General features: G+C 34.3%; 1 protein-coding gene across 6 annotated transcripts in view; it reads right to left on the minus strand.

Annotated features, from left to right (window-relative positions):
- LOC126774944 (E3 ubiquitin-protein ligase Nedd-4) overlaps positions 1-12,461 on the minus strand; it is a 29,960-nt gene that overhangs the window by 14,496 nt on the left and 3,003 nt on the right. For 3 of the 6 annotated variants that reach the window (XM_050496614.1, XM_050496619.1, XM_050496618.1), the window contains exons 2-10: positions 9,919-9,998; positions 8,491-8,572; positions 7,836-7,874; positions 7,193-7,362; positions 5,386-5,533; positions 3,233-3,262; positions 2,509-2,538; positions 625-740; positions 76-196 (exon numbers count right to left, since the gene is read on the minus strand). In XM_050496614.1, coding sequence (XP_050352571.1) covers positions 76-196; positions 625-740; positions 2,509-2,538; positions 3,233-3,262; positions 5,386-5,533; positions 7,193-7,362; positions 7,836-7,874; positions 8,491-8,572; positions 9,919-9,998 — 816 coding nt within the window. The remainder of the gene's footprint in view (positions 1-75; positions 197-624; positions 741-2,508; positions 2,539-3,232; positions 3,263-5,385; positions 5,534-7,192; positions 7,363-7,835; positions 7,875-8,490; positions 8,573-9,918; positions 9,999-12,461) is intronic. The other 3 variants (XM_050496615.1, XM_050496616.1, XM_050496617.1) reach the window with 3 other exon arrangements.

Consider the following 12,461-nt stretch of genomic DNA (forward strand, 5'->3'; position numbering starts at 1 on the left):
ATAATTAATAATAATAAACGGCTGCAAATAAAATTGAACTCTATACGCTGGTCATAACGTTCACGTCACACGTACCTGGTGCTGGGTCGCCGACGGGCTGGCGTGGCCGTCGTCGGCGGAGATGTGGAAGCGACGTTGGAACTCCGTGACGGCCGTCTCCATCCTCTCCGCCTGAGACTCTGTGCTCATGTTACGCCTGGAGAAATGTCGTCGAGTGGTGAATTGTATAATAAATCGTCCACAGTTGAATAAGACATTTCTTTGTCTTCATCTAGACGACTTCATCATCTTGATTAAGTCTAAACTACAGAGTATGTGTTTTTGTTTAACTAGTATTGCCGCCCAATGGTCGACATTCATCATAAGCAAAAAAATATACTGAAAAATTGTCTTTACCGATTTATGTATAGATAAATATGATAATTTTGTTACTGAAGATGATTTGAATTTAAAAAGTAAATGGCAATGTAAAATACTATGATATTGATAATTACAAACTAAAATGAATATATAAGTTTGAAAGGTTAAACAAACATAATATGTTAGAAAACATTATTACTTTTGTGAAGTATTTCTTATCCAAACAAAATAAAACCACAAATGAACACGTAAAAGATCACTCACGTAAACGTCGGCCTCCCCCATTGCGTGGACCTTGCTATGTGGTTCACGTAATACGTCCTCCCGTTCGCGTCCTGTCTCTCCTCCCACCCGAGAGGCAGCGGGTCACCACCAATCACCTACGAAAATTACGTTACTTTAAAAATTACGTTACTTACATTACACTGATCACGTCTACTCGGAGACGAGATTTGGATAAAAGCAACAGACAATCTGAGCTTTCGTAAATATTATGGAAATTAAGCTATTTTAAACTTTTCGGTTACAGGAGCCATACTTACGTTTCCAAAGGATTAATATAAATAATGAAGTTGTTTGTTTTAATAAGCGCCGAGGTCCGTTAAATTTCCCTCGACGACATAATGGAACGCCATATTGTAATATTTAATATGTTCAATCTCTATTATGAATAAAGTTATATTATTATTATATCGAACTGTTTTTTTTTTTCAAAATCAAAATACTGTATTCAACATGGAAGCATTACACTTAATTATTGATAGTCAAACTAGAAACTACCACCGGTTTGGAAAAGACACACCCAGCACCGAGAAGAACCGGCGAAAGAACCTCGACGGGGGTTTTTTTATAACATACGTAAAAAAAACAGCCAGCAGGCGATCGTTTCATTCCCAAGGTGTGTATCATCCATAAAGTCGTTAATTGTATGATAACCTTTAGCACACAAGCGTTGCTTTACAATTTTTTAAATTGTTTATTATAAACTAATATACAACTTCTTTATCAGAATTCATAATATTTAAACGTTGAATACAAATACAAGTTACCATAACAGCGTTATTACTACATCGTATTTATATTGTAAAAAATCTAAGAACTAATTTATTTATAAAGGTAATTAACATACAATTACTTAAATAAATATGCAAGCAAATTAAAACAAAAAAAAAACCTACTAAATTGTGCAAGTCCGTGGCATCAACCAGCAGCCAGTCGTCTCCGGTGAGCGACGGTACCGTGGACACCTAGTGCCATTCAAAACTAAGCTTTACAACTATCGTAATAAAGTCTACTCCGCTATACATTACTCTACGTTAAAAAGGTGTGACATTTCCAGATCTTGGTGTGACATTGATCTAAAGAAATTGTTATTATCAATTGTGGGCTTATGGGACAGCATGATTTTAGCCAGGAAAGGCATGGAATGAGGACTCGGAAAGAGAGAGGACACCAACACCTCCAATAAAATCTGTTAATGACGGATTTTGACAAAGACAATTTTTGACCATTCCCTTCGTGGTATTTCGAGGTCTTCCCCTCGAGATAAATGTCAACGCCAATTTACTACAGATGCACTTGTCTGGTATAATATTGGAGGTACGATCAAACCGACGAGAAAATAATGTAGCTAGAGACCATAGTACGAGAGCAAAAGGAACGAGCAAGAGATTAAAGTAGCAAATCTATCGTTTAAAGAAAATTATAAGAGTAAATTTGACATTTATGTATAGTTCAGGTATTATCTACAGCGTGCTTTATATTGTAAACATACGACCTTACTTATAAACGTTATTTATAAATCAATTAGTTAAACAGTGTTGTCTTCTACTTTCGAATGTCAAATCAATAATGATAGAAAGAGATAAATAAACGTTAAACTAAACAGCCGCAAAGCAACATTTATAAGCAAGGCCGATAATATTTAAAAGAAGGCAAAGCAAAAAAATAAAGCGCGTGCTACTAAGTACACGTGAGAAGTGAAACCCTTTTGCGTGAACGCGTTACAATAAAAATCGTTGCACTAAATAGAATCGCATCGTTTTATAATTAATTTACACACGTTAAGCCCAAAGAGGTTTCACTTTAAATACTAAACAACTAAGTGAACAATAATACTGACACTAGAGAGAGAAATAAATATCTTACTGATTCCTCATCCATGCTAGTCATTGCGGACTACACAAAGGAAAATAAATATATTAATTAAAAAATATATTAATTAATTTTATTTTAAATTATTATAGTATAGGTGGACTGGCAATTTTGACACCTGATTGCATGTGCCCACCGCCGCCATAGACATTGGCGCTGTAAGAAATTTTAGCCGTTACTTACACCGCAACTAAAATGTTATGTCCATATGCCTGAAATGACTTCCAAAATGACGTACAAAACAATACTAAGCAGAGCCGTTTAGCGGTGGATTAATTAATGATGAGTATGAGAGTAAGGTGGTATCTACCCAGACGGCCTTGCACAAAGTCCTTACACCAAGCTTTGTCAATTACAAATGTATTACATGTATTATAAATGTAAATAAATAATAGTAATACATTTTTTTTAATTTTTTTTTTTATGAAAATTTTTTCATTATCTTTTTAAACATAAAAAATACTGGCAGATATCTCTATGGCGTTTAAATTCGCCCTTTGTATCATACATGTTTGTGGTAACAAATTTTAAATAAATTAGCAATACACCCTGTTATATATAATAATGTGCCGCACACAATAAATGTTTTTGGTGTCAATATAAATAATATCACATTTTACACGCATTACATACGCATGAAAATGCATTTCAGACACACACACAAACTTTCGTCAAAAATATATACGAAACAAGCGATACATCAATGATATAATCTTACGGATTCTCCGTCCATACTAGTCGTTCTGGGCTGCAGTAAAAAATAATATCAACTAGTCTATGAGTACATAACAAAAACCAATTTCAAACGTTATATTCAAAATGTTGGCTAAAAGGTTGGCTATGGGCATCTTCTCCTAAAGGAAAAAGGTCGAAACTTACATATTCCATCACGTTACCAATACGATTTGGTTCCAATCCACATGGGGCAGATTTTGTGTACGATATTATATTGGTAAAAACAGAAAGTAACAGCTGCAAATGTTTCAATGCAGGGGTTATAACCAATATGTAAACCATAATGAGTGAGATAGAAGACGTTTAATATCCTGGGACAATAATAATATCCTGGGACATTATACACACACGGCCATCTGATCCCAAATTAAGCAGAGCTTGTGCTATGGAAACCAGACAACTGATATACTACATATACTATTTTTCTTTTGTAAATACATACTTATATAGATAATTACACCCATACTCAGGACAAACAGACATGTTCATGCACACAAATGTCTGTCCTGGGTGGGAATCGAACCAACAACCTTAGGCGTGAAAGGCAGTTATCTACCAAGCACGCCAAACGGCTCGTCAAATCGTCGTTTATGGAAGTCTCTGTCTTAGAAAGGTGCAATCTTAGAATGGTACAATAAAACAAAGTTTAATCGATTGAAGAGAACCCCCGCTCTGGATGGCCGATTGATGCCAACAGGTTAGATATCGTTGAGAAAGTCGTAAAATTAGAATTATAAGATGAATCTGTGTAAGTAGAAGTATGATAAAACTATTTTGAGATACTACGCTATCCTAATTTTGTATAATAAAGATGAAAGAATGTTTGGAATGTTCATGAAATCTCGTCCCACTTCGAAGATAAATATAGAAAGTTATTAACCGTATCTGCTAAATGTATCGATGTTGAAGGTAATTGAAAAGGAAAAATATTTTTTATATTATATATTCTGTCTTTATAATTTCTTTTTGGTAAGTAGTTTCAAAAGTCATTATCAGATATCAGTACCAGATATTTTGAAAGTTCCTTTTCAAAATAGAACATTCATAACTTAATTAAATAATAAGTTTACACGCTAACAGTATATTAAAAGAATTTTAATGCGTCGCAATATTTGAAAGTAATTCAGTTAAAACTTTTAAAACTTTAATTTACTTTAATAAATACATTGAAGTATAAATTCGCTCGTCTGTAACATGCTTAAGAGTGCTGATGACAATAAACGCGTATTATTATTATTTTTATAGTACAGGTAGGCAGACGAGCGTATGGGCCACCTAATGGTAAGTACCAACGCCCATAGCATTGTAAGAAATGTTGACCATCGCTTACATCGCCAATGCGCCACCAATCTTGGAAACCAAGATGTTATGACCCTTGTGCAATATAAATTCACTCGTCTGGAACATGCTTAAGAGTACTGATGAAAATAATCACACATTAAAACTATATTCATCATTAAACATAATTATTTGAAATTGACATTATACGTAACCGACCTTACTTATAAATGTTGTTTTGCGAATTTAATAATTAAACCCTGACTTCTCTCTTTCTGTCATCATTGATTTATTATTCGAAAGAAGAATACACGGCATTATTAAAGTAATAGCCGCTTACGCTTTCATATAATTAATAAAAATATTTATCGGTAAAGCCGCAGAATAGACGTTCGACAGACTTATATCATAGCATATGCTGAGTCCGCACGCTCTACATATCGGCTGATCAACGAATCCCTCTGAGTGTTACGTTATCATAGTTACATTTCAGAACGCATATATTCGAGTTTCTATTTAATCGTCAAAAACATTCACTAATGACATTATAGCACTGTGATTAAACACTACGCTCGCACTGAACATATGAAGGCGGGTACTGACCCGCGTTACGTAACGCGTTACACAGTGAGCGTTCGTGCAGTTAACACGGGGAACAAGGCGCTCGTAACGAAGATATTACACTCTTTTACGTTAGCGAAAGAATTACAATCGTTGCCTTTCCATAATTTATATATTTGAGGTATATTTTCAGTATAATATTATTAGGGATTTTTTAACGTCCAAAAAAAAAACATATATATATATATTATACGTAATTATATATCAATCAATTTATATATATGATTAAAAACTTACCGGCTGAACATTTCCAACTTGAGGCGCCGGTTCCACCAGCTCCCAATCATCAGGCGCAGGGTTCGGAGCTTCCTCGGTGCCGGGGTCCCCAACTCTCCCAATTAACGCGTGATAAACCTCGATGTACCCTCGAACCCGGGAACGAGCACTGAAGTGGATACAAAACTTGATAAACACAGAACCAACGATAAAACTATTAAAAATAGACAAGTAAGAGAGAGGTGAAAATGTTAAGAGGTGAAAATTTGAAAAACGACTGAGGATTTCGTGTATATGTTTAAATAAATAAATTAAATATTATCGTCATTACAATCGATCACACTAACGGCGTCGTTAAGCAGTTAATGATACTCCGAACACTTCATTCATATCTAATAACAGTTATCGAAACCGGTTGGGCTATTAGCTTTTGAACAATAAAACATTTTAAAATTTGACATATAAATGCAAAATGAGAAATTTTAGAAGATTTCTACTGACACGGCAAAAAAAATTGAAATGCATCCTTTTTTCCTGGTACCAACTGCACCTGAACCGGTACGAACTGATATATAATAATGATATAACATAAGACTGATTTATAGCCGAGATGGCCCAGTGGTAAGAACGCGTGAATCTTAACCGATGATCGTGGATTCAAACCCGGGCAAGCACCACTGAATTTTCATGTGCTTAATTTGTGATTATAATTCGTCTCGTACTTTACGGTGAAGGAAAACATCGTGAGGAAACCTGCATGTGTCTAATTTCACTGAAATTCTGTCACATGTGAATTCTACCAACCCGCATTGGAGCAGCGTGGTGGAATAAGCTCCAAAAAAACCTTCTCCTCAAAAAGAGGAGAAGAGGCCTTTAGCACAGCAGTGGGACATTCACAGGCTGTTACGGAAGACTGATTTGTGTTTACAATATTTTATTAATAGTTAATATTGTTTTCCCTCAATTTCAGATTCCTCGGATCGTAAACAAAGACTTGGTTCTAGTTTATACGCAACTTTAAATCAACATTTTTTATTTTAAGTTAAAAATGGACTAATACTTGATAACGAAATATGCAATTTCGAATAATATTTAAAAAAAAAAAGAAAAGATACACAAACTTTTTGCTTCTAAAATTCATAGATGAGAACAATTTAATGTATTATTTAATTATTACTCTCATCTATGCAATTAAAACTGTTATTTGTTCAACTAAAAATGTTTGATTGGCAATAGAGTTATTGATAAAATAATTTAATTTTATAATTCCTATTACGATAAAATAAACGTAATTTATATTTAATTGTCTATACAATATATTTAAGCCCAACTCTAATGGGAGTACACATTTATTACATAAAACTTATAATTTTATCACATTCATTACTTGTACATACAAAATCTCTCATAACAACATTCGGGCATATTTAAGCATAAAGCGTTTAAATCATATTAAGTGATATTTAAAAAAATGGATAAAGTATATTTGGTATCGGTGGGGTCACGGCACTGCTGTCGGACCTCACGCTGAGGCGGGAAGCGGGGGGGGGGGGCGATGCGCGAGGCGGGGAGCGACACATACGTCCGCGGACGATATACACCTTTTGTTACATACACATTGACCGTTGTGTTACTGTTTACGTAACCGTCAATAGCAGGTGGGTTCCTGACAAACGTGCATTTCGAACCGATAGTCGCTTTACATTTAATTTAATCTCGTAAAATAGCGACTCGAGAGGGCTCCTCGCGGCCAAACGAAGTGCACGCTATACCGGCAGAGGGCAGCGGCTCGGGGTGCAGGTGGGCGAGAAGCGCGCATGCTACTTACACGGACCTGCGCGGGCGCAGCGCGTACTTGGTGGGCGGCGCGCGGCCCGCCGCCGCGCTCTCGGCGCCCGCGCCCGCCAGCGGCACCTCCACCATGCCCAGGAAGTCGTCGCGCGTCAGCCGGTTCTCGTCGAACACCTGGATCAGCAGCTTCTGCTCCTGCGGCTTCACCTGCGGGCCCGCCGCTAGCCTCACTCGGGGCTCACTCGCCGCCCGGCGCGATCGTCAAACGTCAGAAAGTGATAGGTGATCGTACCTCTTGACACGTACACGTGTCAAAGTAGCTTATCACCGTAAATCGGTTTCCAACATTTCACGAGCGAGGGGCGAAGTGAGATTTACTCCGTAATAAAACGACATATTATAATTAACTTTTATATAATAACATGAAAATCATAGTTTATGTATTGTGATTATAGCACCGTTTTCAAATGAACGAATGATATTTCATAAAAAGCAAGTATACCTCTAAACGAACGAATGAAAAACATACAGCGGAATACATCTAATATTTCTATAATTTTCATTTTTAATCTGTGTACAAATAAAAAGTAAAGTGAACTATTTCCCGAATTTACGAACATTTTAACTAACAAAAAGTTTGCATTATTTATAAAATACTGAATTATCTTTAAAAGTCTTACCCTGAATATAAACTCCTGATTCCATACTGGATTTAGAGTCTGAAAAATAAGATATTTATACCGTATAATATGCTTGAAAATTTTAAGAGTTTAATGATATTATACAGCGTATCATCAAGAATACGCCTCCACCTCCTCTTTAAAAGGCCTCCTCTCCTTGAGAGCAGGAGGCCTAAACCCAGCGATGATACGTTTACACCAACGCCCTTAGACATTGGCATTGTAAGAAATGTCAACCATCGCTTATAGCCAATGCGCCACCAACCTTGGGAACTAAGATTTTATGTCCCTTGTGCCTGTAATTACACTGGCTCACTCACCCTTCAAACCGGAACACAACAATACCAAGTACTGCTGTTTTGCGGTAGAATATCTGATGTGTGGGTGGTACCTACCCAGACGAGCTCGCACAAAGCCCTACCACCAGTACTTATACTTTATAAACATTTCCTTGCATTGTCTATACGCTGTTAACTGTATTATAACCTCTTATACACGTAATTGCACTGTGAGCATTATGTAAGAAGAATTTGATATCAAGTATTATCATAAATAAATAGAATATGTTTTATTTTCAATTGAAACAAACTGCCTACTGTGTAACCCACCTACAATATATATGTATATAAAGTATATTTTTACTTAATCATTGTACCTTTTTCTTAGTTTTCGTGAGAAATGTTTCAATCGTGACGTCACCGTCCACCTTCTGCAGTTCCACGCGGACATATGGATCACTGAAAATATACAGGATAATTTAATTAACTTTAATTCATAGTAGGAAAAGTCATACCAGGCTATCATAAAGATGTAAGAGTAATTTCATAAGGGTAGGTGGCACCAACTCATCACATATTCTATCACCAAAGACCAATGTAACAATACTAATTATTGCTGTGTAGAACACAACACACAGGGAGCCAAAACAAAGCATCCTCTAGGAAGGTCATCGAAGAGCATCAGGCAGCATTTACAAATGGGTACCACCCAAACGAAATGACATACACAAATCCGCGGTATACTTATTTGTAGCGGTTTTATCTGCAAATTATTATACGGTACACATATGTTATTATTATGTTATTATATTATTATTATTATTATGTACCTACAGCCTATCTTATCAGACCGAAGACTAAAACTAAAAAAAAAACTAAATGACCAAGTCCATTAGGTTTGTACGTTTAGCGGTAACAAACAAACATTGCAAAATTAAATAAAATCGACTCGTAATTATCTCTACATAAAAAAAAAATTATAAATAAAAAAAAGTGTTAATTTTAACTACACTGCGGTATGACGTCACTAATAGGATAGCCACTCAGATTACGTCGGCAACTTAAAAGCTTAGAACATCGGACCCTCGAGTTTCAACGTTGATCTACAATGGCGGACTTATAATAATCCACACCTACGTTCGTGAGCGACAGGGACCACTTAATATAATTAATTTATAAACGAAATATAATAATAATAATATAATAATATCCTGGGACATTTTTCACACACGGCCATCTGATCCCAAATTAAGCTTGTACAAAGCTTGTACTATGGAAACCAGACAACTGATATACTACATATATTACTTTTCTTTTGTAAATACATACTTATATAGATAATAACACCCAGACTCAGGACAAACAGACATGTTCATGCACACAAATGTCTGTCCTGGGTGGGAATCGAACCCACAACCTTCGGCGTGAAAGGCAAGTGTCTACCAACCACGCCAACCGGCTCCATTCCAAATTTCATTATATATACCAAAATTGACATAAACAAAATATATATTGGTGTTAAGTGGTCAGGGTATGTACCTACTCATATATTCTACCGCCAAATGGGCAGTGGTAACCACATACCATCAGCTCGTCCATTGCCAGTCCACCTACCTATTTCATAAATAGAAGTCGAGATGGCCCAGTGGTAAGAACGCGTGAATCTTAACCAATGATCGTGGGTTCAAATCCGGGCAGGCATCAGTGAATTTTCATATGCTTGATTTGTGTTTATAATTCATTTCGTGTTTGACGGCTGTTATTGTACTGTACTGTATATATGTATATATAAACATAATACTCACCTAGCACCAAATATATCCTTCTTAGCTAACGAGTAAGCCCCCACTATTTTCAACCGAAGCAGGTAGCTATTCTCATCAGTCTGAAATTTGGAAATAGAACAATTAAGTTAAATACACGAAACGTAAAAAAAAACAAATGACGTCACATCATAAGTGGGACTTCAGCGGTAATATTACCTTATCAATGTTATCATTCCCTAATTATTTTATAATCGACTATACACATGCGATTGTGCATACAGCCTACTTCACGAAAGCCTGGCTTGTAATATTTGCACATTTTTAATACAAGCCGTACACTCGCCCAGATTGTTAATATTGTTTTAAAATGTAAATTAATACAATCCATTATATTACGTTTTTTTTTTTAGTATATATAAATAGCAAAAAAAGATTTTATCGAGTTTTCAAGTTCATTTATACATCGAACGGGGAGGAAACGAATATGATGATGATATGATCAGTATATTTTTTTATTTTTTTTGAATATTTAACACCTTAAAAAAACATTTAAAATATCAAATATTTTACATTCACAATTCAAATTTTTCTAAGGTGTACACTAGATGGAATTATATTAAGATATCGTATCGATTTTAAATAATATTCGCGCGTTCCAAATACTGTAGATAACATTTTAATTACTCAAACACTAATTTTATTATCACTCTAAATAACTTGCGTGAGATTTAACTCATGAAGAAATAAAAATCATAAAACTATTTAAAAGAATAACTGACTGACTTACATATTAATGCATAGCCCAAGCAACTGAGGCTAGAACCAGCACAGCTGGTTAGCACTAAGGAATTTCGAAAATGTAACCCCTGAGTGACCATGGAGATAAAAGTTTGTATGAAAATCCTTCTTTTTTTTGAAGAAAGTGCTGTGGGAATTGGTTCTGAATTATAACGAGAGCAAAGCAGCGAATAAAGCGCTAGTATTAAATAAAATCGAGCATATTCCACACTTACACAGATAATAAACTTAACGGATATATGACAGCCGAAAAGTATAAATGTACGCATCTCTACAGCTGAGAATTTCTTATTAGAAAAACCCAATAGCTTTTATTTAGTTCGACCTCAAGACAACAGGATCTGCGGATTTATTAGTTACACACTAATGACCAAACCATTAAGCTGGGCAACTAAAATGATACATAAAATGCAACATGACAGCTAAACAAAATAAATGAAAATAATCAAAATATTAAAAAACAAACAACTAGTTTACGGATGCCGTCATCGCTTATTGAGACATAATTATTTATAAAATTAATGTCTCTTTTTTAAATGAAAAATATCAAGGATGAATTTATATGCAACTTTTTTATTTGTATTTCCCGCGCTTGATATCTTTTTTATACAGAGCCATCCTTGCTCTTTGACCACTCAAAATGATTTATAAAAAATATATATTTTTTAAATACTAAAAAATATTAAGCAAAATAGACTTTGCTTTTTTTGCTTGACAACTAGATTTTTAATTGTTTAAGTCTTTTGCAATGTCAACAATTTAATCATAGAATATCATATCATAGATATTTGATTGATATCGGCAAGAAATCAAGATATTCAAATCCGTATATACCTTATAGTGTTGCGATATATTAATAACTTTGAATATGAAATACAAAGAGACATTTTACATTTACCTATAACTAAATTTAAAACTCATTTTATTTGTTTTTTTGAATAAATATGGCTTATTATTATGTCCTGGATTATGGATTATAAATTATAGAAGAGCTTGGACTTAGTATTTGTTCATATTCATACAGAATACATAAATATAATTGTATATGATTATTACATATACATTTTTTGATTGATGAAAAAGAGTAACTACCGAGTTTCTTGTTGGTTCTTCTCCATACAATATACATTCCGTAGAGAGCTTTAAAATATACTTTATTTAAGTGCCTACTTAAATAAAATATATTTTATATTTTGACTTTGACATATCAACAATTCCAAATCTCCAATTACAATGAACTTCAGATACCACTGATTTTGAATATAGTTTCTAACAAGAATAACAGAAAATAAAATCAGTAGTTACTCTTTTCCAATATTCCAAATGCAAAATCAAACATAGACAGACAATGTTAAAATCTCAAACAGACAAACCAAATTCCAATTTTATATATGTATGAACTAAAACCCCTATGAACTTGGACAGGTATTATTATACTGTTCATTTATAAATGAAGAGGCACTTCAAGTTAGTGTTGTAGTAGCTCTTACAATTGTTCTTTCAAGATTAAATCTTAAGAAATTTATCTCGCACAGCAACCCTATAAAGTCAGCTGATCTTTTTAACCTTAAAATGTTGTTGTAAAGTAGCAGTTAGCACATATTACAATGTAAAACTAGATCTTAATGTAATACTAATTCAAGAACACGAAATCAATAAGGCTAATAAAAATGTTAGTAAAACTTTTTAAATTTTAACATTATAATTAATTATTTTTAATTGATAATATGATTATTTATTTTATAAATAATGTGATGGAAAGTTTAGTGACCTGCAGATAGTGT

The sequence above is a fragment of the Nymphalis io genome, chromosome 17, assembly GCF_905147045.1.
Source record: "Nymphalis io chromosome 17, ilAglIoxx1.1, whole genome shotgun sequence".
Taxonomy (NCBI): domain Eukaryota; kingdom Metazoa; phylum Arthropoda; class Insecta; order Lepidoptera; family Nymphalidae; genus Nymphalis; species Nymphalis io.